The sequence below is a fragment of the Delphinapterus leucas genome, chromosome 14 (assembly GCF_059928025.1).
Source record: "Delphinapterus leucas isolate spDelLeu-1000000601 "Yukka" chromosome 14, BTC_Dleu_Yukka2, whole genome shotgun sequence".
Classification (NCBI taxonomy): domain Eukaryota; kingdom Metazoa; phylum Chordata; class Mammalia; order Artiodactyla; family Monodontidae; genus Delphinapterus; species Delphinapterus leucas.
The window spans coordinates 40,214,618-40,242,422 of NC_143142.1; the positions used below are offsets into that span (position 1 = coordinate 40,214,618).

At 46.0% G+C, this 27,805-nt stretch overlaps 1 protein-coding gene across 2 annotated transcripts in view; it reads left to right on the plus strand.

Moving 5' to 3' along the window:
- LAMA3 (laminin subunit alpha 3) overlaps window positions 1-27,582 on the plus strand; it is a 241,526-nt gene extending 213,944 nt beyond the window's left edge. For both annotated transcript variants that reach the window (XM_089895011.1, XM_022586836.3), the window contains 13 exons: window positions 1,099-1,216; window positions 1,587-1,727; window positions 4,330-4,469; window positions 6,115-6,246; window positions 7,069-7,222; window positions 11,308-11,477; window positions 15,424-15,607; window positions 17,824-17,964; window positions 20,353-20,500; window positions 20,613-20,743; window positions 22,545-22,638; window positions 23,885-24,004; window positions 25,005-27,582. In XM_089895011.1, the coding sequence (XP_089751137.1) occupies window positions 1,099-1,216; window positions 1,587-1,727; window positions 4,330-4,469; window positions 6,115-6,246; window positions 7,069-7,222; window positions 11,308-11,477; window positions 15,424-15,607; window positions 17,824-17,964; window positions 20,353-20,500; window positions 20,613-20,743; window positions 22,545-22,638; window positions 23,885-24,004; window positions 25,005-25,153 (1,822 nt within the window). In that variant the 3' untranslated portion in view covers window positions 25,154-27,582. The remainder of the gene's footprint in view (window positions 1-1,098; window positions 1,217-1,586; window positions 1,728-4,329; window positions 4,470-6,114; window positions 6,247-7,068; window positions 7,223-11,307; window positions 11,478-15,423; window positions 15,608-17,823; window positions 17,965-20,352; window positions 20,501-20,612; window positions 20,744-22,544; window positions 22,639-23,884; window positions 24,005-25,004) is intronic.
- The last annotated feature ends 223 nt before the right edge of the window (window positions 27,583-27,805 follow it).

Sequence of the window (27,805 nt, forward strand, 5' to 3'; positions counted from 1 at the left end):
GCCCGGACTTCAGTCATTTCACGTATGTGAATGTTTTTATGTCAGCTCCAGACAGATCCCAAAGTCAAATCAAAGGGGAAATGTCAAAGCAGCCACGTAGGAAGAGCTGCTTTAGAAATTGCTTCGTTATAATGATGCACTGATGTGGGGATAGTTACAGACTATGCCGTCTCACGCTGAGTCCTTTCTCTGCACCGGCTACCACTTGAGTGTGTTAACGTGTAATATCTCATTTAAACTCAGGACAACCCTGGGAAGCAGATTACCACATTCACATTGTATAAACGAGGAAACAGAAGCACAGAGAAGGCAGCAGGGACAGGCCTCGAACCCACGCAGCCTGGCTCCAGAGTCCGTGGCTCCAGAGCAGCCCCTCTCAGAAGCACCTCCTGAGTGCATGTTCATGACCACATGCCACAGAGGGTTCCAAGCACTTCCCAGATGTTAACTTGTTTAATCCTCACAATGACCTCTTGCCCAGCTTGCACAGTTAGGAGGTGGTGGATACAGCATACGAGGCCAGACAATGCTTTCCATTGTTCCAGCTTGGCACTGATTAAATACCAGGCCGCATTTTTCATAATTGACTAGGACCAAAAAGTAACAGTTTGTTTCTTCTGCGTTTACAATGGCTGACTTAAACGTGGACAGGAAAAAAAGAGCAAAGAGTTTTCTACAGTATTTCTGGCTCTTATAAGTTACTTATTAGGTTATTAATATTGAATATATATTTATAGTATATTAAGTTATTAATATACTTTTAATTCATGATGCGTTACCATGACTCCGGGAGGGGACGGAGGAGCAATTCCAGATATTGTACAACTTCTATACCTTTTGGGGACGCTGGCCATTCTTCTGTCAACGTTGTTGTGTTCACTTTTAAAGCTGAGAATGCAAATCACACAGAAAGGAAATAGATTTCCCTAGCATCACAAAATAAGTAGCATTCTAGAAATCCCATGAGAAGAGATAAGCGTAAAACATGTACTTGTTCGTGGGTGACAAGTAGTAGGGAATGAGTGCCGTGTTTCAGCTCCAGTTCCCCGTCAAGCCTGCTGTGGTCCATCTCTCCCGTTTTCTCGAATCCCACATCAGGTTTAACATTTCTACACCTGCTTTCCGAGGCTGCGTGAAAAACCTGAAGAAGACCACTGGTGTCGTTAGACTGAATGATACTGTGGGCGTAACAAAAAAGTGCTCGGAAGACTGGAAGGTAAGTGAAGAGTTCCAAACCTCGCAAAGGAATGCTCCCCAGCTAACCCGTGCTTGGCATTCGTTAACACACCAACTTTTGACGTTTTCTGGTAGCACACAGTGTTACTGGGAACTGGTTCATTTATTACACTCCCCACGTACTTGCAAAACCTCTTCAGGCTTGCATGTTAAACTGGTAGGAAAGTAGGAATACCAGCTGTACACACAAAAACGTACAGATGATTGGTAAATTATCACGCAGACAAGCAAACCGTTTCTTCCCATGCATCACATGGATTGGTTCAAGCGAGGTGACATAGGTTAAGATACTGTATTTCAGCCATGACATGATTACAGTGCCGGTAATTTATTCCGTGTTTTCGTTTCAGCTCGTGCGATCTGCCTCATTCTCCAGGGGAGGGCAGTTGAGCTTCACCAATTTGGACTTCCCGTCGCCCAGCCACTTCCAGGCCTCCTTTGGGTTTCAGACCTTTCAACCCAGTGGCATCTTATTAAATCATCAGACAGGGGTATGAAATGTTGTATGAATACTGAACAAGATTTAAACCTGACTCAGGTTTGATGTCAAAAACAGTAGAGGGATTTTGAAGGTAAATGTGTTAGGCATTTTATCTATCCTCACACAGTAAATGCTGTTGTGGATTTCAAACATGGAAGCTGTTGCCCATCCTGGGGTAGGTCCTAAAAGAAATCAGGCTTAGCAAATACATTATAGTTCACAGAATTGGATTTGTGTGTATTCATGAACTCATTTTCATTCTTTTAGGTATATTTTGTGAGTGAAGGTGAATTAGAACTGTTATAAGGAATAATGTAGCTTTAATTTTTAGATCTAAGAAAAAAATCAGAATGTACCCCATTATTCCTTTGTTACCCCACACAAGGTAGCTCTTTAGATTTAGCAGCTAGCTGGACAATATTTACATCGGAGAATGGGAGACAGTAAGGTCCTTTGCTCTTTGTTCCTGTACAACAAGCCACAGAGATTTTATAACCTAAGAGGATTTAGCCGGGGTGGTCATGTAGGCGTAAAAGTCAGCTAATACTCAGAAATCGCCTAGTGGAACCAGTGGGATTTTAAAATAGAAGTAGAAGTAGGACACCGTTCTTCTTGGATTTGTTTCTTCAGGATTGCCAGCACAACGGACAGCTAGTACGTGTTGTAAGGAAGGACGCAGCTGCCTCTGTGGTTATGTTGTAGCAGAACGCTTCTCCTCTCTTGCTATCTTTGTTCATCAGCAGTTCAAGATCTTTTTTTAAAAACCAAACAAATACCGTATGCTAACACATATGTATGGAATTTAAGAAAAGAAAATGTCATGAAGGACCTAGGGGTAAGACAGGAATAAAGACACAGACCTACTAGAGAATGGACTTGAGGACATGGGGAGGGGGAAGGGTAAGCTGTGACAAAGCGAGAGAGTGGCATGGACATATATACACTACCAAACGTAAAATAGATAGCTAGTGGGAAGCAGCCGCATAGCACAGGGAGATCAGCTCGGTGCTTTGTGACCACCTAGAGGGGTGGGATGGGGGGGTGGGAGGGAGACGCAAGAGGGAAGAGATATGGGAACATATGTATATGTATAACTGATTCACTTTGTTATAAAGCAGAAACTAACACACCATTGTAAAGCAATTATACTCCAATAAAGATGTAAAAAAAAAAAAATACCCCTGAAAAAGCACATGCCAACATTTAGATTGTGAGAGTGGCTTTTCCATCAGAGCAGGATGTTTTGACCCAGCTCTTTTGACACACACTCCTTGTTTCCTCTACCAAGAGTGGGGACACTTAGTACCCAATATACAAAATGGTCCAAAACAGGGGGAAGAATGGGCTTAGCAAAAGATGAGATCAAAAAAAAAAAAAAAAAAAAGATGAGGTCACTCCTGGACAATGCAGGAACCCTTCAAATATCCTAGGAACACTGCCCTCAGCTTCTTAATGGATTAGCTAAGGAATACATTTCAATTAGCCTTCTTTTATCCAGTTTATATTGAATATTGCCAATTGAAAAAAAATCAACATAAAGTGAAATTGACAATGGCTACAACCACACACTATAAAAATTCTTTTAGGCTAAAAGCTCACTGACAGATCACATCTGGTTGACAACTGCAAAAATCGTACCTGGTAGGAAAAAAAATTAACAAAATTAAAATGACAACTGCTAAAACTACACACATTTTTAAAAATTAAGAATTGACAGAAAGAATCAAATCATCTTGCCAAAATTTGGATCTTCAGAATTTGACCTTGGAAAATTGAACCTCCTAGAAATTAGGATCCGAAAGTAAAAAATTCATGACCGAAGAGAAGCTATTGTTGTAATCATCTATGAAAATAAATTGATGAATCAAGTCTTTGTTGTAAAAATGTATTCAGAAGAACATCGATGCTGACGAAAATAACTTCAGCAAAATGATAGTGAAAATAGGAAAATTTAGAAATATTTTAACTGTTTTGTATAATTGATGGAGAAATTAAGGGACTTCCCTGGTGGTCCAGTGGTAAAGAATCTGCATTCCAATGCAGGGGATGTGGGTTCAATCCCTGGTCAGGGATCTAAGATCCGACGTGCCATGGAGCAACTAAGCCCGCCACGCCACAGCTACTGAGCACACACCACAACCACAGAGCCCACGTGCCCTGGAGGCTGTGTGTCACAACTAGAGAGAGAAAAACCCACAAGCCACAACTAGAGAGAAGCCCACGTGCCACAACAAAGAGCCCTTGTGCCGCAACTAAGACCCAACGCAGCCAATCAATCAATCAATCAATTAAATAAAATTTAAAAAAGGAATGCCTGGATCAATTTATTAAAAAAAATTTGATGGAGAAATTAAGGTGGTTTATGAATATAGGTTCATAAAATGCTTTTGACAGATTCATCAGTGTTGGAATAATTTGCTTAAGATTTTTATATTCATAAACGTGGAGTCCAAATATTCAAAATTAATCTTTAGATCGAAAGAGCAAAGTCAAAACATTGGGGTCAAAACATCCTGTGTACCTAGTTTTGATCATATATTCAGTATTAATACATTCATAATCATTAAATGCAGATGGACTGCACTGATGGGTACATTCTGTGATGATTTTAGGCAAGCAGCCTACAGGTCACCCTGGAAGATGGCCACATTGAACTGAGCACCAGGGACAGCAGCAGCCCAATTTTCACATCTCCACAGACGTACATGGATGGTTTACTGCATTACGTGTCCGTAATAAGCGACAACTCTGGGTGAGTGGAATGGCTCTTCTGCCAGAGCGCTAAGAATTTTACTTTATTTCGTTTAATGGAATCTTCTAGTATCTTTTCTGAGAAATATTTGGCCTTAGCATTGACACTATTTTACTAGTAAATCTTGGCCTTCTTCCTGGTTTTATATCAATTTTCTCATTTAAAAAATCAACAGTTGGGCTTCCCTGGTGGCGCAGTGGTTGAGGGTCCGCCTGCCGATGCAGGGGACACGGGTTCGTGCCCCGGTCCGGGAGGATCCCGCATGCCGCGGGGCGGCTGGGCCCGTGAGCCATGGCCGCTGGGCCTGCGCGTCCGGAGCCTGTGCTCCGCGGCGGGAGGGGCCACGGCAGTGAGAGGCCCGCGTACCGTAAAAAAAAAAAAAAAAAAAAAAAAAATCAACAGTTGGATGGATAAGTAAATTGAGGTACATTCAAAATGGGAGAATGAGAATGAAAGATCTACAATTGTGCACGACGACACGGATGAACCTTGCACTAAAGGCTGAGTGAAACAGGTCACACGTGAAAGAGTTTGTCTCCCATTATTTCATTTATACAAAATTCAGAAGCAAGCAAAATCAATCTATCAGAATTCAGGATAGTGGTTACTCTTGGAGGGGGAGGAAGTCTAGAGATGAAAGGGAGCCCAGGCGGGGTGCCTGGGGTGCTGGCTGGTTCTGCTTCTGGCAATGTTGGTGCTTTCACATTTCAAAGATTCATTGAGCTGTGCACTTAAGACGTGTGCTTTCTGTACGTATACAGGCACACCTTGGAGGTATCTGCAGGTTTGGTTCCAGACCACCACAATAAAGCAAATGTCACAATAAAGCAAGCATCACAATAAAGCAAGCCACACAAAATTTTTGGTTTCCCAGTGCATATGAAAGTTATATTTACACTGTACTATAGTCTATTAAGTGTGCAGTAGCATCACATCTTTAAAAATCCCCGATGTACATACCTTACTTAAAAAATACTTTGTTGCTAAAAAATGCTAACCATCATTTGAGCCTTCAGGGAGTTGTGATCTTTTTGCTGGTGAAGGGTTTGAAATATTGTGAAAATTACCAAAATGTGACACCAAGACACGGAGTGAGCAAATGCTATTGGGAAAATGGTGTCAATAGACTTGCTTGAGGCAGGGTTGCCACAGACATTCAGTTTGTAAGAAACCATGATATCTGCAAAGCATACTTTTAAAATGAAGTGCAATAAAACAAGGTATGCCTGTGGAGTACTTTAATAAAAACGTCATGTGCAAAAAGAAACACGTGAAAAAATTTTAAATGCTCTTTAAAAATAGTTTAGGGGCTCCCCTGGTGGCGCAGCGGTTGAGAGTCCGCCTGCCGATGCAGGGGACGCGGATTCGTGCCCTGGTCCGCGAAGATCCCACATGGCACGGAGCGGCTGGGCCCGTGAGCCATGGCCGCTGAGCCTGCGCGTCCGGAGCCTGTGCTCCGCAACGGGAGAGGCCACAACAGTGAGAGGCCCACGTACCACAAAAAAAAAAAAAAAAAAATAGTTTAGTGAGTTATTTCAGGTGGAAGATTTTGCGTCTGAATCAAAGACACTCAGTTGCCCACCTGGCGAGAATCGTTTTCCCCAGCTCTTCTCACTCCTGTTTTGTTTACCTCCTTTTTTTTTAGGCTCCGGCTCCTCATTGATGACCAGTCTCTGAAAAATAACCAAAGGCTGCTAGGCTTTTCAAATTCCCAGCAATCCCTGCGTCTGGGCGGGAGTTATTTTGAGGGCTGCATCAGCAACGTTTTCGTCCAGAGGTGGGTGCCGTTTTCTGTGCGTGTACAGCTGATGAGAATGGCCTGTGACCCAGGGGACTTGTCATGGCGGGCTGCACGCCGCTCTCATCCCGCTGACTTTCAAGATGACCTCTTTGGCACGATACACACATTAAAAGCAAACTAACTGAAAGCTTCTGGGCTCATCCTACCTTCGTAGGAGCAGCCTTGGAACACAACCTTGGAAAAGGTTTAATTAAAATTTGCTTTCACATTATGGCCTTTTTAGATAAGAGCAAAACTCTCCCCTGGGCAGAGGGAGAGCCCAGGACTGGTCATGAACCTTAGGCAGCCTGTTAGGAGCTTGTGAGCTGCCACCAGGGCTCAGCAATAATCATCAGGTAAAGCAGATTTACCCGTGAGATTTTCCTACCGAAATGCAGTGAGATAAATCCTTCCACAAACTCACTTCTGAGGTTTCCTCTTGTTCACCGTCATTCTAGGTCATCCAGTGTCTGTGTTTGTCCTCTCTGCATATTTCATTTTCATATTTCTATGTGGCTCCCACTCCAAAGAACTATAATATTCTGGCTTTGCTGCAACGCTGGCTGTTCAAGGCAATAAAAGTTTCCCAAGGCCTTCTGCTGGCGAGGCATGGTGCTGGATATTTAAGGGAAGGCAGAGGTGGGTACAGCACATTCTCATCCGCTATGAGCCTAGTGTTTCCTCTAGATATCCTGTACGGGGAGGAGATGAAAGTTTACCCAGAAATCAGGACAGTAAGAATGTGTAGTTTTGAAACAAATCCTCCCCGCTAGTGCGTCTTCCTTCATATGTCAGCGTTCGTTTCTGCCCTCATTCCAGATTATCAGAGAGTCCCGAAGTCCTAGATTTGGCCAGTAAATCCACCAAGAGAGATGTGTCCCTGGGAGGCTGCAGTTTAAACGAATCACCTTTTCTAATGTTGCTTAACGGGTCTACAAGGTTTAACAAAGCCAAGACTTTCAATATCCACCAGGTGAGTATCAAACACCCTTACCCTGGGTTTTGCTTCTTTCCAGATGATTCTCATAAGAGCGTCCTGCCTCACCGGAGATGTTGGGGAGGGAGGGATGTAGGTCACCTGATCCGGTGGTGCCCAGTGCCTCCAGGAATAATGGGTCATCAACAGTTGGATTACACCAAAAGGTCAAAGTGGTTTCTGTTTCAGCTTTTATTTTGTATCTTGAGCGTTTGACAATTTTTGCAGTCATAGAACAAATAGAACCTTGACTGCGGTTTCTCGATGTCTGCAGCTGATGTCTTGCTCTTTTGACACTTCTGCTGTGTCTCCAGCAAGTACAGTGATTGCCTCTAGGATACAGGGCTCATGGCCCTTCTCCTGCCCACAGGCACTCCTCTGCCTGCATCCTATGACAAGATACACACACGCCCCCAGGCCTTGCCAAGACCAGTGTGGCCTGACCTTGACTGCACATTAGAGACACCTGGGGAGCTTTTACAATCCCAATGCTTGGGTTGCATTCCACTCAATTAAGTCAGATGCTCTTGGGATAGGTCCAAGCGGCAGGAGTTTGTAAAGCTCCCGGGTGATTCTAGTGTGTAGAACTAAGAGAGGCTGAAAGGAAATGAAATTCCTTGTTTGGAGGAGTGGAAGCTTTGTCATACATTGAACACAGGGTTAGAACTTAAAAAAGTTCCTTGCTCTGCCTGAGGTCTACAGTGTGACCTCCCCATATCTGAGGTTACAATTAATGTGATTAATGGATAACACTGAACACCTCCAATGTGCCAGGTGCTACGCTGAGCTCTTTAAGTGGATTTTCTTACTAAATCCGCACGCAACCGTATAGGAGAAGTACTATTACCAGCCACATCTCACAGAAAAGGATGCCGTGGCTTAGAAAGGTGAGCAGTTTGCCCAGGCTCCCACAGATGGAAGGCAGAGTTGGAATTCAAACCCAGGCGGCCTGAGCCCAAAGCCCAGGCCCTCTCGAGAGCAATGCACTTCCATTCAACCCACTTTTCACTTAACATCAATCACGTGCTTCTTGTCTGCCAGTATTTCTCCTGCTGCACAATGATTTGGGGAGATGAAGAGACAGTACATAAAAAGAATTTTTTTTTTTTTTTTGCTTTAAGAAGAAATATATTTCATAAATCCCAAAGGGTTGTCATTTTACTCTCAGGAAAAGAACACCTTTAGACCTGCCCCCTCAGGAATGAAGTCATAGATTCATTTATTTCCCTGTAATGCTGAGAGTTACTGAGAGATTAAATTAGCACAGTGATGGTGGAGACGGAGCGAAGGAATGGATTCAAAGCTATATAGAAGATGGAATGTACCAGACTCATATAATAATTGAAGGTGGGTGGCAAGGGAGAGGTGGGAGTTAGTATAATTCTGAGGCATCTGGGTGGATGGAGAAGCCAGCTATGAAGAGATGAAAAGGACAAGCCTTTGGAGGGAACGAGAATGAGTGGAGTTTGTGGCATATTGAGTGACAGGTGCCTCAACCAGGTGGAAAGCTGGTTGTCAGGTGTCTCTGGGGGCCTCAGCAGAGAGAGTGGGACTGGTGCTATTGATGTGGGAGCCCCAGTGAATACACTGTATTTAATGTTCCCCCTGTTCCATGCAAGCCCCCAGATTAGGTGGAATAAGACATTAATTCTGCCTCCGAAAGCCCAATAACAGAGACAAGGCAACCAAGCTTTGTGGTTAAGTACTGGATTTTGGTGTCAGACTTCCTGGCTTTATCACTTACTGTGTGTGTGATCTTGAATGATTATCTAACCTCCCTGTGGGTCTATTTCCTGCAGCGTAAATGAGGATATAGAACAGTAATATCTCATGGTGTTGTGAGGGTTCACTGAGGTAATAAATATAAAATGCATGGCACATGGTAGGCGTGCCATAACTGTTAGCTGTTATCATTATTATACACACTAATAACCTAAGTGACAGGGACAAAACGTGCTCCAGGAGTGGTACGCCAGGTATTTTCCTGCTACAGAGATCAGGGGGGTTCCTCTGGAGGAGGTGATACATAGACTGGGCCTGGAGCATGGGTTGAGTTTAGATGAGTAAATGTTGTTGCTACGTGAGCAGAAGCCCAAAGTTGGGAGGCAGGGTGTGGTGGAACTCGCAGGTATAGATGCTTTGCATGCATTCTCTCTGATCTTCACAAGCCTTCACTCTCTCTCTTTCAGTTCCCACCACACCCCTATGAGAGCAGAATAGAATGCCAACTTTACACGTCAGGAAATTGAGTCTCAGAGAGGTTAAAAGAAAAATTTGCCCAAGAGCACCCAGTAAGTAAACTGTAGAGTCAGAATTGAAACTCAGGGCTACAGAATCCCAAAGAGTGTGCTCTTCATAGTCACTTGCTCAGGGGGAGGTAAGCTCAGAGTCACATGCTGCAGCCGGATCAGACAAGCCTCAGATGGCCTGATGTGATTTTGACATTTTTTCTGTAGTCAGCGTGAAGCCATTGAAAGGAGTGCTTTAAGCCATGTTTAAAGACAAATAAACTGGCAGCAGCCCATGGAATGGTTTGGCCTAGGAAAGTTCTACAGACGTGGCGTCAAACTGGCAAAGTACCAGAATGGTCCAGGCAAGACAGTCAGCAGCCTGACTTTCAGGTAGAGGGACTGGGAGTGAAAGGGAAGGAGTGGAAACAAAATATGTCCCGGAGATGAACAGTAGGACATGGAAACAGAGCACATGCAAGAGGCCAGGTAGAAGGGTGTCCATGATGCCCAAGGTGTGAGGCCTGGGTGCCTTGAAGGATGATGCTGCCATTAAGAGAATGAAGGAAAAGTTGGTACCAAGAGTGTCTATGAAGACTGTTCATCTTGATGTTACTGCTGCTGACTGACACACAAGAATCTTTCAGGGAGGGAGTAGGCCCTACTGGTGTGAGCCCCCAGCAGGAAGCTCCTGGAGGATCCAGGTCTGGCTGTGATTTTAAACAACTCACTTAACTTTCTGGTGATGGAACATCTCCACTCAGCAGATAACTGGTATTAAGTCTGCATCCCAAGCACCCTATCCAGGAATCTGGTCAGGTTGGAAAACCTGATCCTGAAGGAATCTGAATCTGTTAGGAAGACTTCAGCTGCTAGGGCTTAACCCTCTGTGGGGATCTATAGTGTCACATTAGGGGACAGCTTGAGGGTGAGTGTGCTGCAGGCCTGGCCCGCGGGACTGGGCCCTGCTTCCCCACAGCCATCCTGGCTCCATCCCGCACAGTTCGGGGCTACGGACAGGGCGTTCCCTCACCAGAAGCACAGATCTGTGGCTTTCTCTCTCCTCTGGAAGGAAACATTTCTCAGAGGCCCCGCCCCCTGGCCACCTCTTAAGGCTCATTGGCCAGGAGGGTGTCACATGCTCGTTCCTGAACCAGTCCCCAGCAGGGAGAATTCCCATCACTGGCTTCCATGAATGGAGAGCCCCACTGAGCCCTGAACCCCATGGGAGGGACTGTGGACCCCTCATCAAAATCTGGGCTTTGCAGCAGAGAAAAGAGGGGGAAGGGCTAGAGAGTCTCAGTTCCTTCCAACAACTTTTCTAGTCTCATGTGATGTTTATGATGCTTGTTTTTCTGCTTTAAAACTCATTCCTGTTAAAAAGTTCAAAGCATCGTCCAGGTCAGGAGAGACTTCTGTGTGTGGGTCAACTCTGAGGAAAGTGGGGACAGGCTGTGGTCCCCTCCTGTTCTCTGGGTTCTTTCAGGGCCCTGCTGCTAAAGCCCAAGTGAATGGCCTGGAGGGGAGATGGCAGATTGGCGGCTCCAGGTCCACTGGCTGTCTGTGTGGGCCTCAGCGCTGCTGGCCACCTGCTGGCCCTCCTGAGGGACACTGTGGTTCTTCTGAAGCTCCATGGAGGAGAGGTGCTCTGGGTATCCACTGGTCCCATGTATAGCAGACCTGTGTAGGATGGGAATAACATGCATCCTCCCCAAGGATGAATTCATCTCTATTGAATTCAGCTCTTAGGATCAAAAGTCAAAACTGAGCAAGGCACTTAGCAAGATAGGCATTTTCCAACTCTTGCCTCTGATAATCAGCTGTCCTGATTTTTTTTGTTTCTCTCCCACACAGCCATGGTGTGACACGCCAGCCGCCTCCCCAAGGAGCTTGAAGGTGAGGGGAGATTCCCAGTCTTGCCCACCACTTCCAGAGGCCCAGGCCAGCCACGGAGCCCTCAGGTTTGGGGACAGTCCCACCAGCCACTTGCTATTCATGCTTCCCCAGGAGTTGCTGAAACCCAGGTATGATTTCATTTTCCTACCCCAAGCCAACTCAGAATCTGATGCTACCCTAGGGCAGGCTAGCCGGCACAACAGCAGGCACCTGTCACCAATGAAGGGGGCACTACCACGTTTGCGAAAAGAGGTGCTGGCCTACCTGAGACACAGCCTGGGGGCCCGAGCCTGCTTCCTCCCCGCAACTGGGAGGCACACGTGACACGTGCTGCTCAGAGGCTGAAACAATCAGCTTGGCTCTGGTTTAGAATTGACGGTGTTCTAAAAATAAGGCTGTTTCTTTCCAAAGGTGCTGTTTATTGCTATGATAAATCACCTTCTCTTGCATTCTGCAGTTAGAGGAAAATCATTCTTTTAGGAAGACTTGGTGTCAGATCCATCATTTTTAGAGAATACATTTGGATTTTTTGTGCTAACAAGTTGCATCTCTTTTGGGGAGGAGGGAATAAGCAGAGATATTAATTCTGTCAGAAAAAAAAAAGTAGGAAAACAAGGCTTGTCATTTTCATGTGATTCGAAGGAGACATAAATAAAAAGGTGCCCAAAATTCCTTTACGACTTCTCTACAGAGGCACAATGGCCCAGGGGTCCAAACGACCTGGCTTTAAGACCTTGGGTTTCAATCCACCCACTCAGCCACTTGCTGGCTGCGTGACCTCAGGCCACAACAGGCCAGTTCAGGTCCTGGGGATGCAGAGGTCAAGATGGGATCAGATGTGCAAGGGAGTTATTATTCCTGTGCAGAATAAAAGGGGGAGAGCAGGAGCTGGCAAGGAGAGCCTTCAGCTGAGACACAGGCCTGAGGCCTGTGAAAGGAGACAGAAAGGCGGGCGTGGGTGGGACGAGCCTCAGACAGCAGGGAAGCTCCAAGGGAGTCAGGCAGGCCGGTGGGCATCACAAGCAAAGATCACCCTGTAGAAGAGTCCAGTGTTGGGCACGGTGGCCCGGCTCTAGTTCTGCCGCTGAGCTCGGTGCTTGGCAGGGGGTCACCTGTGTGCCACTGCGGTTCTGAGAGCGTGGCAGTTGCAGGCTGCCAGGCCGCCATGCCCCCGCAGCGGGGTCTCCTGAAGGGAACTCTGAGTGGCAGCTCCACGGCCGCCGCGGGCTGCTGTTCAACTTTTCTAAGCCTCAGCTTCCTCTCCATAAGCTTGGCATAATTATGCCTGTCTCACATGTTTTTGCAAATTGCCACACCTCTTCGAACTTCAATTTTCTCATCAGTTAGGTAGGGTTGATAATGTTTCCCTTGCAGGGAGGGGAGGTCATTGCTTGTAATGAGCTGGCCCTTGGAGGTGCACTCAGTAAGCAAGTGCATGATTCACAGGCAGGTGTGAAGCCTGGAAAGGGGAGGGGCCAAGTTCTAAAGGAGACCTTCGGCCAGCTGCTGGCATCTCCAGTAGACCCATGGAAATTCTGGGGATCCCTGATTTGCCAAAACTGTGCTAGTCAGAGACAGACAGATGGCAGAAGCAGTGACCCTCTCAGCCCCTCCCAGGGCTTTTCCACTCCGCATCTCTGCTCTGTTGGTCAAGCTGACCGTAATGACAACAGTCTCCCTGCAGATGCTGCCCACGCTGTCCTCTTCCCGGCCTCCCCACCCTCCAGCCCCCCTGCCTCTGCCCTCCCCCTCCCCCCGTGGCCCCTTTCTTACATCTTCTCTCTCAGCACATTCACTGTGGTGAGTTATCTGGCTTCTTCTGATGATTCGACCCCAGCATCTTCCTGTCCAACACTGAATTATATATAATAAATGGAAAAAGTAACATCCTTAAAGGAAAGCAGGAAAAAAATAATCCTTAGTAAATATAATTTAAAAATTATTTTAGTCCCCAGTATTGTAGCAATCAGAGTATATTTTCAGGATGTTGCAAGATTTGGACTATTCTATTATTCTCCTTCTGGTTTCTATTCTAGAAACTTTTGGCCTCTCCTGTAAAACCCTGTACCACTACTTTAACCTCTGGGTGAATGTATAAAAATGCTACTTTGCTCTCTGTCTTTCCCTCCTATCCTCCAGCAGTAAAGACTCATAGCTACAGTGTCATATGCCAGGATTTGAAGCTACTGATGTCATTTTTGGGTGTTAGTTAGTCTTTTCTGAAAGAAAATTGCTTTAAGAAATAATTCTGGAAAGCAAATGTCAAGTCTAATAACCAAGCCCACACATATAAAGTACTTTCATTCTGTAGCAAGTTCTACTATCCTCCTTAAATTGGCTAACCCTCGTATTCCAAACCTCCGCACTAATACACAGCTACACCAAGAGAAATACTGAGCCGTGTCACCGTCGGCTTGGTTTAATTTCACAAATATAGATTTCTTTTGCATTTTGAAGAACTATACCCTCAAGGAAACTTGCAGATCTGAAGAATGAAAGTGCATGTCCTTGTTTGCTCAGCCTCACAGTATTAAAAAGCAAAGAGATGTAACAGCGTAATTATTTCTTCCACTTCCTGATTCTGCCTCCGCATTTTCCATTTGCCATTTAATTCAATTCAATAACTCTTTCTTGAGGACCTCCTGTGTATCATGCACTGCGGATACAGCTTTAAGCAGGATAGACCCCGTTCCTGCCCTCTGTCTGGTGTGCACTTGGACACAGACCACAAAGAATGGGTGATGACAGCCTTCTTTTTTTTTCTTTATTTGGCTGCGCCACGTGGCACGCGGAAACTTAGTTCCCCAACCAGGGATGGAACCCATGCCCCCTGCAGTGGTAGCGCAGAGTCTTAACCACTGGACCACCAGGGAAGTCCCTGATGATAGCCTATTGACACCCATATCTCCCATTACCTTTTCCCAGTACACTTTTAGGCACCCTCTCAGGGCACCTACACACCACACACCACTCAAAGAATGAACCATCCATCGCTGCGTTCCCAGTGCCCACCATGGTGCCTTGTACATACGACCCACTCGTTAAATATTTGTTGAATGAACAAATAAATGGATGGATGGTTGGATGGATGTGAGCTTGCATAGAAAGCAAAGCTTGCTTAGCCACACGTACCTATGATATGTAACCATCGTGCAAAGGAATAGTAACTTTCACTCTGCTTTTACTGCATGATGCTCCCTTAGTTCCTGTTCCACCATAGATGCGGTACTAAGGTCCGAGAAACGTTAAGGGTAGGTGGGAGAAGGTGGATCTGGACTCCTGTACCACTGTGTTAAATATGTCTTACGGGGAGAAAATGCTTACCTGATGCTTAAATCAAATCCTTGTTATTCAAGTTGTCCCCCACCTCCTCCTCACAGCTTTCCTCTCCCTGCATGTATACAAAGTAGAAAGCGTATTCACTGGGTTTAACAATCGAGGCTGCTCGGTGAAATACGCCAGTTGCAAAAAAAGACAAATACTGTGTGATTCCACTTCTGCGAAGCACCTAGAATATTCAAACTGATAGAGGCAGAAAGCAGGATGGTGGTTACCAGGCGCTGGGGGGAGGAGAGAATGCAGAGTTGTTGTCTAATGTGTGGAGCGTTTCAGCTTTGCAAGATGAAGAGAGGTCCGGAGATTGGCTGTACAACAATGTGAAGGTACTTAACGCTACTGAACCGTACTCTTAAAAGTGGTTACGATGGTAAACTTTATGTTTGGTATATTTTACCGTAATTTTCTAAAATGTAGATTTTTTTTTTAAGTAAGGCATCTTCCTTCTTGCCATGTGCTGGGACTTAACGCCACTAGCTGAGTTTGTCATAAAACTTCCTCTTATTTCCCAATACGGTAAGGAAATTATACAACAAAACTTTTAGCAGCTGAAATACAATGGCTTTTAAAACTTCCCAAAGAGACGGGTCGTTTAATCAAGAAGTGCCTTAGTTTATTCATTTAAATAAGGAGGTGTAGGGTTTTGTTCCTCACGGTCTCTCCCAGCTATGGAGATTTGAAGAAACACTAAAAACCTCTTATCTCCCTTCTTCGCCTTTTGCTTTCTTTTCCCCACAGGTCACAGTTTGCCGTGGACTTGCAGACAACGGCGTCCAGAGGGCTCGTGTTTTACACAGGCACTAAGAACTCCTTTATGGCTCTTTATCTTTCGAAAGGACGCCTGGTCTTTGCACTGGGGGCAGGAGGGAAACAACTGAAGCTCAAAAGCAAAGAGAAGTGCAGTGACGGGAAGTGGCACACGGTGAGAGCTGGGACTGCCCTAGAGCCTCCGCTGGGGCCAAGTTCACTGCTGAATAGCTGAAGACGGGAGTCTCAGCGTTCTTCCCGGCAAGAGGGCACAAGTACTGGGAGAGCTCATGTGGTCAGAGGCACTGAGCGCCCCAGCGCCTCAGCCCCAGAGACTCCTGAACGCGCCATGTGTGGATGTCATCCTACATGCCGAGACGGGCTTTCCTCCCTGCTTCTTTACCCGCCACCCCCAACCCCCCATGCACCTCCCTGGGCTGCACCACTCCCCTTGCCTATTCCCACCCTTTGCTCCCTGGACCATTTCTCTCCTTCAGGACAGTTTCCAGTCTCCAGGCCCCCTGTGAGTCTGGAATGCCTTCTCTGTAGCCCAGGTGTAAGCACCCACATCCCTAGCATCTCAGCTCTTGCCTGAAGGCATCCCAGCGTTAAAGAAATACAGTTTAAGGCAAGAAGGGACCTATGTACTTTTGTTTTCTGACGAGGGAATTGGAACTCAGAAAACTTAAGTGACTTGACAAGTTACACTCACTCAGTCGTTCAACAAATATGTAATAAGCCACCATCCTGGAGCACATAAACAAAAAAATCCCCAATATAATGTCAGCTACTGCTTTGAGAAAACACTAAAGCAAGGTAAGGAAGTGGCTGAGTAGGGAGACTGTTTCAAATAGGACAGTAAAAGAAGGCCTCTTCCAAGGGACGACAATCATATAACAATCATATAAAGTTATAGGAAGGATTTCCAGGCAGAGGGAACAGCAAGTACAAAGACCCTAAGTTAGGAATTAGCTGAATGAACAGAACAGAAAGGATAAGAAGTGGGATTCAAGAGTGAGGCAGGGGGACTTCCCTGCTGGCACAGTGGTTAAGAATCCACCTGCCAATGCAGCAGACACGGGTTCAAGCCCTTGTCCAGGAAGATCCCACGTGCCATGGAGCAACTAAGCCCGTGCACCACAACTACTGAGCCTGTGCTCTAGAGCCCGTGAGCCACAACTACTGAAGCTCATACGCCTAGAGCCCGTGCTGTGCAACAAGAGAAGCCACCGCAATGAGAAGCCAGCGCAACGCAATGAAGAGTAGCCCCCGCTCGCCACAACTAGAGAAAACCCATGCACAGCAACGAAGACCCAACGCAGCCAAAAATAAATTAATTAATTAATTTTAAAAAAGAGTGAGGTGCAGGCCCAGGTCATTTAAGCACTGAAGGCCAAGGTGAGGATTTGGGATTTTATTCTGAGTCTCTCTGAAGCTTTTAGAGAGTCTAAAACTAAAAAAGCATTACACAAACAGATTGATATTTTCAAAACCCTCTTTAGCTGAAGTGTCTAAAAGGGAGTAAAAATAGAAGTAAGTAGACCAGATGGATGCTATTGCCTTTAGTTCAAGAGGCTGAGGTAGAGGGGGAAAGAGTAGACCACTCAGGATGTGTTCTACAGGCAGAGCCAAGAGCTTTGGCTGATGGAAAGAGAGGAGTCAACATCAAGTTGTGTGATTTTGGACCAGTGACTGGGTCAATAGTGGAAGCTTTGCTGAGAGGGAGAAGATGGGCAGCAGGTAGGTGTTGCTAGGCAAGAGTGGGAACTCTGTTGTCAACATCCTGCGGTTGAGCTGCCTATCAGACATTCAAGCCCAGGAGTCAGTGGATAGTAGAGGCCAGAGGTCACAGCTGGGCATCTACACTGGGGAGTCATTAGTGAATAGTCTCGTAGCCATGAGGTGGCAGAGTCCACACCAGAGCCCAGGGATCCTGACTTTTAGTGAAGAGTTTAAAACACTTGATCCTCTTGTTGGGAGAGGAGTAGCCACTGGCCCCTTGCTCCAGGACCCCTGCTCAGAGGAGCATGTGACTTTCTCCCGTCTCAGCTCTGCACACTCTCTTCCTTCCTCTCTGTTGCATGGATGTATGTTTATTTATGATCCTTTGGTTCTTCAGTTATTTATCTTTTGTATAAGTTTCCAGTCACATACATCTTTGTTCACTTTTGAGAAATCTTGTTTTAGTTCATGTTTTAAGCTCACTCTGTTTAATATCTGACATAATCTCACAAAATGACGATGATGATACTGTGGTGAAAACTCTGATTTTTCAAAGCTACTTGAAGGGACAGAAAAACTTTAAAAAAAAATTTCCTGTGACCACTAATAAACTACAATGCCAGTTGTCAAAGGTAAGAATACGATTAACGTATTTTCTTTATCCTTAAGGTGGCATTTGGGCAAGATGGAGAAAGGGGGCGCTTGGTTGTGGATGGTCTGAGGGCCCAGGAGGGAAGTTTGCCTGGAAATTCCACTGTCAGCCTCAGAGCACCAGTTTACCTGGGATCGTCTCCTTCAGGGAAACCAAAGGTAAATAGTTATGCTTCAGAGCCACAGATAAGAACAAGTCACCCTATAAACTTTATAATTATACCATATATTCAAGGATATCAAAATACTTTATTTTAATAACTGAATCTGTATTTTAATGTTATTTGGTGACTGAAATAAAATTATCTCAAGAACCAAACTTGGGGAAAATTTGGGCTAAGGAGAAAGTCACAAGTCTGTCTGTCCCCAAGAAGGAGGGGTGCGTACCAGGATTTGTCAGGTTCAAAGGCTCCGATGGGACCGTGGCCCCAGGGTGGCGTTCTGTGGGTGCCCTCCCCCTGTCTTCTCCACGTGGCCAGAGGGCTCACTGCCCCTGATTACTTGGGGTGGCTGAACCCGCCTGTCACTCTTCTCCCAGATTTGCCTTTTTTGCACACAAAGTGAAGATGGCCCGTCAACAGCTCCGGCCCAGGAACTGTCCTCCTCCAAATGCGCTGCCAGGCGCTGAGCCCCTCCTGCCCCTTCCCACTCCGCTGGTGCCCATTCTGGTGTGATGTGTGCTAGCAGCTGGGGGAAAGGGCCGAGACTCAAATCTGGGCCAGAAATGGACGTAATCAAAGCAGGTCACTTCTGCCAGCGTGGAGTCTAGGTGGTCAGGCTAACCTGGCCTTGACCTTGGTATCTCCACAGGACTCAGCCTGGCCCACTTGAGTTTTGCACTGTGGTTTGGGCCAAAGCCCCAGCAAGTCAAAGTACTGTTTTACTTTGTTGTATGTAATAACTTTTATATATGTATCATAAATAATGTATAACGTAATATAGTATATGTATTATGGTATCTAATACATATATAACGTATAACATATTAATAATTGCTAAACAGGATACTCAATGTTTGCTTTTCTGCAACCTCTGTACCTTTTTCCCTCTCAGAGAAATCACAGGATGGGGTAGTGATTCAGGGGCACAATTTGGGTGCTCTTTTTTTTTTTTGGCGGTACGCGGGCCTCTCACTGCTGTGGCCTCTCCCGCTGCGGAGCACAGGCTCCGGACGCGCAGGCTCAGCGGCCATGGCTCACGGGCCCAGCCGCTCCACGGCATGTGGGATCTTTCCGGACCGGGGCACGAACCCGCGTCCTCTGCATTGGCAGGCGGACTCTCAACCACTGCGCCACCAGGGAAGCCCTGGGTGCTCTTTTGACTTGGATAAATCACACTCAACATTCTAAAATCTGAGACAATCAGTAGCACCCCATTTACAACATCCTTTACAAGCAAGGTCCTGTTCGCAGCCTTCCTTCAAACTGAGGGTGCAAACCACCGAATACCCTCCTCCATATCCTTTCAAAGGGCAGGCAACATCCAATCAACCAGTGGCTGCCTCCAAATACCAAAACTTGCAGCCAGTCTTTGGTGATTCCATGTTAGGTTATGGCCTGAACTGGAGAGCCAGAGCGTGGTGTCAGATACAGACTCTTTGTTATACATGATGGCAAATCTGAAGAAACTAACATTTCTTAGGGGCCCCAATCAGTACTTTGTTGTTGACGCTGATACCACATGCATCTGTAATACCACTAGATTCCCTTAAAATTACCATGTCTTGCATCCGTCGTGTAGGATTCCAGAGTCCTAAAGGCATTTACTCCAGAAGAGAGTAGAGGGATTTTATTCAGTGATTTATTAACTTTTTTGAGAATTTCATGAAAGTTATAGCCCCTTTCTCCAGGAAAATACACAGACATCTGGTATATAATTTAAGGGGTCAGAGAACCCCAGAAGCTCATCCCTGAGCCCCAGGTGAGGAGCCCTTGTTTCAGGCCAGCTTTCGGCAGCCATGGGGGCTCCATGCAAGCCCCCTGATCCCGCACCCTGTGTCTGATCTTGACCCTGTGGCATTCGTGATTTGTTGATGGTGCACTGGGCCCAACAGTGTAGGGAGCTTTCTTACCCTTCATTATTTTAGGAATGTTTTGGCCTCTTTTTTCAGCCAGCCGCCCTGCATTAAGCTATCACACGGGCTCATGAAACCCTAAGAAGTATTTTGTACCTGCAAAGAGACGGTGAGATCTGTGAACAGCAAGGTGGAAATTTCCCCTGTTGCAGCTCTGACTGTGGTCCAGGGTCAAGTCACCCTCTGTATTCTTGTTTCCACGCTAGGTAGCCATCTCCACTGCCCCTGCCCTTGGTTTGGTGGCACATTCAAACTTCGACCACCCACCAAACACCTGGTATCTGGGTTTTTTGGCACCATGGAGGGAGCCAAAATGGAGCCAGTCAGGCCCACCTGACTCTTGGAAGCAGGATGGATGAATCCCCCTCCTTCCTCCTCTTTTGGACAACTGCCCCTGCCCTTAACCTTGGCTGCGCATGGATTTCTGTGAGTTGTGGGTAATACAGTTTGCTTTCTCTTCTGCTTTGTTGCAGACCCTCCCCCAAAACAGTTTTGTGGGATGCCTGAGGAACTTTCAGATGGATTTGAAACCCCTGGACACCGCTTCTGCAAGCTTTGGGGTGTCTCCCTGCTTGGAGAAAGGCATCTATTTTTCTCAAGAAGGAGGTCATGTCATCCTAGGTAAGGAGCAGTTTGGAAGGCTTTATATCTTTATAGATTTGATTCTGAAGAACTCTTATCCTTTTTTTGGAATGATGTTTAAACTATTACTTGTTTATTTTTGTTTTGAAAGCCAACTCCGTGCTTTTGGGGCCAAAATTTAAGCTTGTTTTCAGCATTCGCCCGAGAAGTCTCACTGGAATTCTAATTCACATCGGAAGGCAACCCGGGGAGCACTTATCTGTTTATATGGAGGCAGGAAAGGTGTGTAGCTGTCGGATGACATGGGAAGGGTGTGTGAATTTATATTAGAACCAGATTCCACTTCTGGAGACCATGGTAGGTGGAGTTACGGTAGAGAGTGGAATCCAATCTTGTATTTAAGAGGCCTGACTTCAGGGCTAACTTACCCTTTTCCTTAAGTAATTTGGTCATCATGTTTTCTGTTCTTCATCTTTAAAATTGGGCAAATTCAAACAAGCTGGGCTGAATTCCGGCTCCACCACTTAGTTATAGGGCCCTCGGGAAGTTACCTAACCTCTCTCAGACTCAATTTCTTTATCTTTAAAATGTGGAGAATGATGCTTATATTTAAGGGTTTTTGTCAAGAGAAGAGAAGCTGCCATATACTCAATAAATGTTCATTTTTCTCACCTCCCCTTCACCCTTGTCACACCTCTACTTTTATTTATAAGGGCAGCACCAGAGTTCATGGGATGGATTTTCTCACCAGCCGTCTACACCATGTCACACCCTTGCCCATGCCCCACATCCGCTGGGCCCGTTTCAGATTCCCTTTATCCTCTCTACACAGCTCACCGAGCCCTTCTGGCCCCTGCAGCCAAGCTGGCCACAGGGTCTCCACCCAGCCTTCCTTTAGCTTTTCCTGGCTTCCTTCTTCAGCCATGTGCTTTTGCTGCTCCATCTTTCCCATTGCTCACAGGCCTACTCAATATCTTATGTTCATCGCCCACTTTTAATCTCTTTCCTTTTCAAAACAATCTCTTTCAAACCGACTCCTTCCGGGAAGCCTCTCTTAGTTAAGGCCTTAAAAGCAAAGATTGATAATATACCATTTTCTTTTACCTTTATCCTTCCAGTTTATTGAATGTGAGGGAAAACTCTCAGAATAAAATACAGTAGTCAGAACTCTTGGACACTTTTCAGTTAAGTTACAGCTTTAAGTCTGAGCAGGCCTCTTGCGGGCCCGAGAAGCAGGGAACTACGCTTAACGGTGGTTCAGACAAAGCTGGCTTTTTAGGGGAGGGGTTGGGGAGCATCTTTGGTGAGAGCTTCTGGATAGGAAAGATTCCCCCCAAAACGAAATCAAGACCTGATAACCTTCCTAACAGCTGTGACACTGTTTAGCTTGAAAATTGCCCGAGAAAAGGCTGCACTGTCTGCTTACATGCAAATTAGATGTAAATTACTTATCAACATGCTGATTTTAGCCCTCTCATTTCGTTGACCTTGATTCAGCCCCTGGAGAATCCTGGCCCAGAGTGGGAATGCGGGATTCTGCACAACAGCACGTTGAGTGCCTGACCCCTGACACGTGCCCAGTGCAAACTCAGTCAGTTAGCTTGCTGAATTCCTTGGACGAGAACCCTCTTTAAGTCCTGCGTTCGTGGAATTATTATAATTGGCTGCCCCTTGCAGCCGGGTATAGGCCTCAGCCAACGTTTTTGCCTTCCAAATTGTACACGTCCTCCTAAACAGAGCTACTGTCACATGCTAATAACTAAGGCAGATCTTCGGTGCTAATCAGTAACCTTTGAGTCAGGCCTGATGGGACCGGGGTAGGGAGTCAGTGGGAAAGGCTCCTTACCTTTGGCAGTAACTTCAGGCCAGGCCCTGGGTTTGCAGCTCACTTGCCTGGAAAGGGGTGCAACAGAGAGATTCCTGCAAAGCCTTTGTCCCTCTACGGTCACCTGGTGCGGGAGGGTGTACCCATGTTTCAAGTGCTCCTGGGCGGTCAGGGTGCAAGGGCTGGGAAGGGAAGATGGCAGGAAGTGGGCCCCACCTGCCTTTCTGAAGGAAATAGGAAAATGCATGTGTGTTCCAGGTCACGGCCTCTGTGGGCAGCGAGGCAGGTGGGATCCTGACATCGGTCACACCAAAGCAATCTCTGTGTGATGGACAGTGGCACTCGGTGACAGGTATGACGTCCAGTAGCCTATTGTTCACAGACTGAAACAGTCTCCCTTTCCATCTGGACTCGAACATCCCAAACGCTCCCTCAGTTCATCCATCCATTAGCGTCTGACCAGGGTCGGCCCACCAGGTTAAGGTGCTGGGAACATGTCTATTCTCAACTCCAGTCGTATTTATGTAATTCACGGCTCCAGTTCTCCATAACACACTGAGTTTTTTTTGGGGGGGGGGGCGGTGTGGAACCCAGCAAACCGATAAGCTATGTTTGTTTTCAAGGTAGCATAACACTGTGATTGAGATTTTGCCTCTGAAGTCAAAGAGAACAGAGGTCAGGTCTCAGTTCCAGCCCTGTGAGACCTTGGGCAAGCTACTTAATTTCTCTTTATCTTCAGTTTTCTCATCTGTACAATGGAGGTAAAAATAGTGTACACCTCCCAAGGTTGTGAAAACTAATGGGATAATGCGTGTGAAGTGCTTAGCAGTGTCCAGTACGTCCTAAGTGCTCAGTAAATGTTTGCTCTTACTATCGGTAAAGTTCATTGTTGGGTTATTTTTTTCAACAACATTTAATATTAATGCCAACGATTTAGACAAACCACTTGACGGGGAACAGGCATAAACTCTCAGGTCGAATCTGCTATTTTAGGAATAACTTGAGCACACAAGTTTGGAGATATATTAACCTGTATTGGCTAAAATACCTTTTGTTAAAAGTAGCTGCCTCTTGGCTAATTTGAAAGCTAACTGCATTGCAGTTGGTTAAGATTGTTGACGCTGGAGGACTTTTATTTGGGAGGGTCAAAAGCCACTGTCTTTGGAGTCCGTTTTCAGCAGTCAGTCAGTGTCTTCTTGGAAAGGACCAGAGATCACATGAAATAAGCACTGGCCTCTGGAGACAGGAAACCAGGGCTTGAACCCCAACTTGTTTAATTTATAACCAAGCCATGTTGCCAAGCTCCTCAATGATTGAGGGTCACAGTCTCTTATCTGAGAAACGGGAGTGATGATATCTTCCTCACAGATTCATTTTAAGGGTTAAATTCCGTAATATATGTGGAAGCACCTAAACAGCACCTGGTGGGGAGAAATTAGTTGAATTTGTGCTTAGGTTGATGGAATTCCTGCGAGCCGCGCTCCCTCAGGTCCAACAGGAGTGAGTGAGAAAGAAGCCGATGGTGAAGCACGGTGTAGACATTATACAGTGGGCAGGGCTCTCAGGTGATAGACCTGACCTGCTTTCTTTCCCTGCAGTCACCATAAAACAGCACATCCTGCACCTGAAACTGGACGCAGACCATAGTTCCACCGCTGGACGGCACCCCGTCCCCACTGCCCGCACGCAGGAGCATCTGCACATTGGAGGTGTCCCAGGTAACTCCTGTGCTGACTTCTACACCCATGTTGTCCCACGTCAACTCTTAACATCTCCATCTTAACCCGTGGGTGGGGGCATCACATTTGTTGGGTTATCAGCAGGGCAGCCGTTGGCTGGACCGTGTAGACAGTGAGACTCTTTCTCCAGCTTGTGGGGAAACCCGACTGCCAGCAACAGAACGTTTCCCAGCAGCCCAGGCCACGTGGCTGCTGCTTCCTCTTGTCCCAAGCCTATCTTTTTTTTTTTTTTTTTGCGGTACGCGGGCCTCTCAGTGTTGTGGCCTCTCCCGTTGCAGAGCACAGGCTCCAGATGCGCAGGCTCAGCGGTCATGGCTCACGGGCCCAGCCGCTCCGCGGCATGTGGGATCTTCCCAGACCGGGACACGAACCCGTGTCCCCTGCATTGGCAGGCAGACTCTCAACCACTGCGCCACCAGGGAAGCCCCCCAAGCCTATAATTTATAAGCCTCTCCTAAGAGCCTGCATGAACCTAGAAGCCTGATATCATAAAGAATCAGAAAAGGGCCTGAGACTCTGGTCTCTCCCCTCCAGGCACTTAGTTTTGGTGACTTATTAAGCTGTGTGGAGCCAGAATGGGGGAATCAGGCAGGGTGATCAGAGTCAGGCGAATCAGAGTCAAGTTCAAGACTGGAATTTTGCCTGGAAAGAGCCTTGTCAGCCTTCATTGATTTATGTGCCTCCAAATGGTCTGGTGGTTAATTTTATAGGTCTTCCATGACCCATGAAAAGCACTAGAGTTCAGAGTCATTATCTATTGATTTGGGCTGTGGAATCTCCTTCTCTGAAGGATGTGCAGAGTAGCCTTGTGGCTGACCTTTCACAGCAGCGGCTGTGCTGGGTGCCTGCTTAAAGCAGGAGAGGACTGGGTGGACTGAGAGCCTGGGTCCCTTTAGCTCTAATAAGACCGTTTCTTAACGGAGTGCGTTCACTTGACAGTATGAATGAGCCATCAAATGCCTCTCCTTTTGTCTTTCAGCTAATTTAAAAACCCTGAAGCTTCCCGTGTGGAGATCCTTTTTTGGCTGCCTGAAGAATATTCAAGTCAACCACATTCCTGTCCCTGTCACCGAAGCTGCAGAAGTTCGGGGGACTGTCAGTCTGAATGGCCACTGTCCTGACCACTAACTCAAACCCATCACAAGGCAGGGAAGTTCACCTCTGGAAGCACTGATTACCCAACACCCCTCCCTCTCCCCTCTCAAGGTCGTTCTCACTTACGACACCATCCCGATGGGTTTATCAGCAAATCTCATTTTTAATTCCAGCCACACATACCCATCATTTTGGCATTCAGTGCTACATATATATTTTACATAAAATCCCATTTCTTGAAGAGGATGAACAAATCCTTACATGCTTCTGGTAATATCACTTTCCACTAAAAGTTTGATGTCTTTTAAAGAACATTGTTTTCCACTTGTTAAAAAAAATAAATATCTTTCAAAGCACTTTAAAAATACAAAAATTTTACATGTGTTAAGATGTTATAATTTATGGGGTTAAATAAATGCAGTGTACCCTTCAAACTATGATGTTTTATTAACATAAAACGATTGGCTTGCTGGTCATTTTTAATTGTATTAATTCTTCAACACCTGTTCAGTGTGCTACGTACAATGCAGTTTTCTACAAATAATTACCAAGCACATGCTGGTGAGGTACTGTGTGTGCTCAGTGTTGGATCTACAGTCAAGGAATATGCAATCCAATCGGGGAGACACATACTATTCATAAAATAGTAAGTAACAAACTGAATAAATGAACCTGTAACTCCACTTGGCTTCCTACATACAGTCTGCTGCCAACCAAGTCTAGATTATGATTATCAATTCCTTGAGGGCAAAAACTGTCTAGTAGAGGAGCTGAGATGGATGTACTGTATATACTATAATTAAAGCTTTGCATGAGAAGCTAACAGAAGTCAATGGGAAGTAGGAATCTAGTTTTATCTACAAAATAATGAACCATGTACTAGACCAGTATTATTACCCAGCACCACTCTCACTAGCAAAGAAGGCTATGCAAGCACTTCTGTATCTCCTACATAGTATTTGCTCATCAGGATTAAAACAATTCTAAAATTTGAATATAGTAATCCTATGTGGTATCCTTACAGCCACCTGCCCTCCACCTCTGAAACTGAGGCACGTTCCCTTCAAGCCAGTGCTCTTTTATGACCCTCACACTGCCGTCCCGTGGGCATGCTTTCTACCTGCCATACCTATGCAAACATGAACCGTTCTCCTGGAGAGGCAGCACGGTCCCCATCACAGGGGGTATTCAACAGAGGCTGGCTGGTGGGCTGTAGGGATGCTATGCTGGGTCAGAGGCTGAATTTCATGACCTTAAGTCATGTGCTTTCCAAAAACATTGATTTTCAAATGAAAATTCAACCAGGTGATGACCATCCAGACACTGAGTCTGCGTGAGGAACATCCATTTCACCTGCCTTTGGCAGGTCTACACTAAATGGCTGATTCTCTCTTCTGGGTTCCTGGTGTTGACTTAAGTGAATCTACAAAGTTATTCATTAGTACTTCCCAGATTCATTTTAAAGGGGCAGTTAAGTCTTCATTAATACCACTGTTCTTCCCTCCATTTTATGGTAGCTGAAAGAACAGCTGCCCATCTGCATTTGCTGAATATAATCCCAGCCACCAGAAAGCAGCAGAGGGTGTCACAGATGGAGTTTGAGACCCAGAGCCCTCAGCGTGGCTCTTCTCAGATTGTAAATGTCTGTTCTCTGAAAGGAATGCTACAGCTCCTCACCTGGACCCTCACGGGGAATATGTGTAAACCGTGAAGTGCATATAAGAATCATCGCTATTATCTTCCTCCTGGCTCACAGCCTATCACAAATTGGGCTGACCTTGGGGTGAGAGGCCTAGGGGTCAGCAGGATCACCGGTGATTGACCCTGACCCGTTCATGACGCCTCCACAGTTGGTGTCATTCTGGTCCAGGCGAGTGGGGCCTGGATTGTGAGAAAATAAACTCACATCTCCCGAGGTGACAGTCACTTCAGGGGCACCCAGGGACTATGGAGCAATCGTGTGCCTTTGTGGGCTGCCTCCTTCACCTCTTGACCTCATTCCTCAGGATGTAGGGTGGTTGGGTTTTTGCCACACTCATGATAACCCCATGTCAGAGGATGGCGGCCCCTGGCAGGACATGCTGACCTTCCCATCCTCCCAGAAAGGAAGTCACCTCACTTCCCCACAGGGAACTTTGAGTCAGCGCCTTTCTCCCTCCCACCAACCCTGCCCAATGCTGCCCTGTAAAGAACCCCAAACCCCAACTTCTGCCATTCCCACCACATTCACTCCCCTCTCTTCCAGCTCCCCAGTTCTCTTTTTACTAATTCCAACTTTGGGTGGGTCCATGCTAGCCCCAGAAAGGCCAGGTTCTCTCTCAGGAATGAGAACTTAAAGCCAGCATATGAGTGGAACCATTTTCAAATAACATTATGATATTGAATACAAATGGTATAAATATTGGTTATAGAAAAATTATAAAATCACCCATAATCTCATCACTCAGAATTCTATTTGAATTTGGTTATATGTCTGTTATTCGATTCTAAATGCATGTATATTTCCTTACAAAATGACAATTATACTGTAAATATTATTTTTATGTTTTTTAAAACTATATGGTGTTTCCCAAGTCTTTGTGGAACATTCCATCAGATGAATTTATTATAATATATTTAACTAACCTCCAATTATTAGGCAACTGGGTCGTTTCAAATTTTTGCAATTATAAGCAACACCAGAAT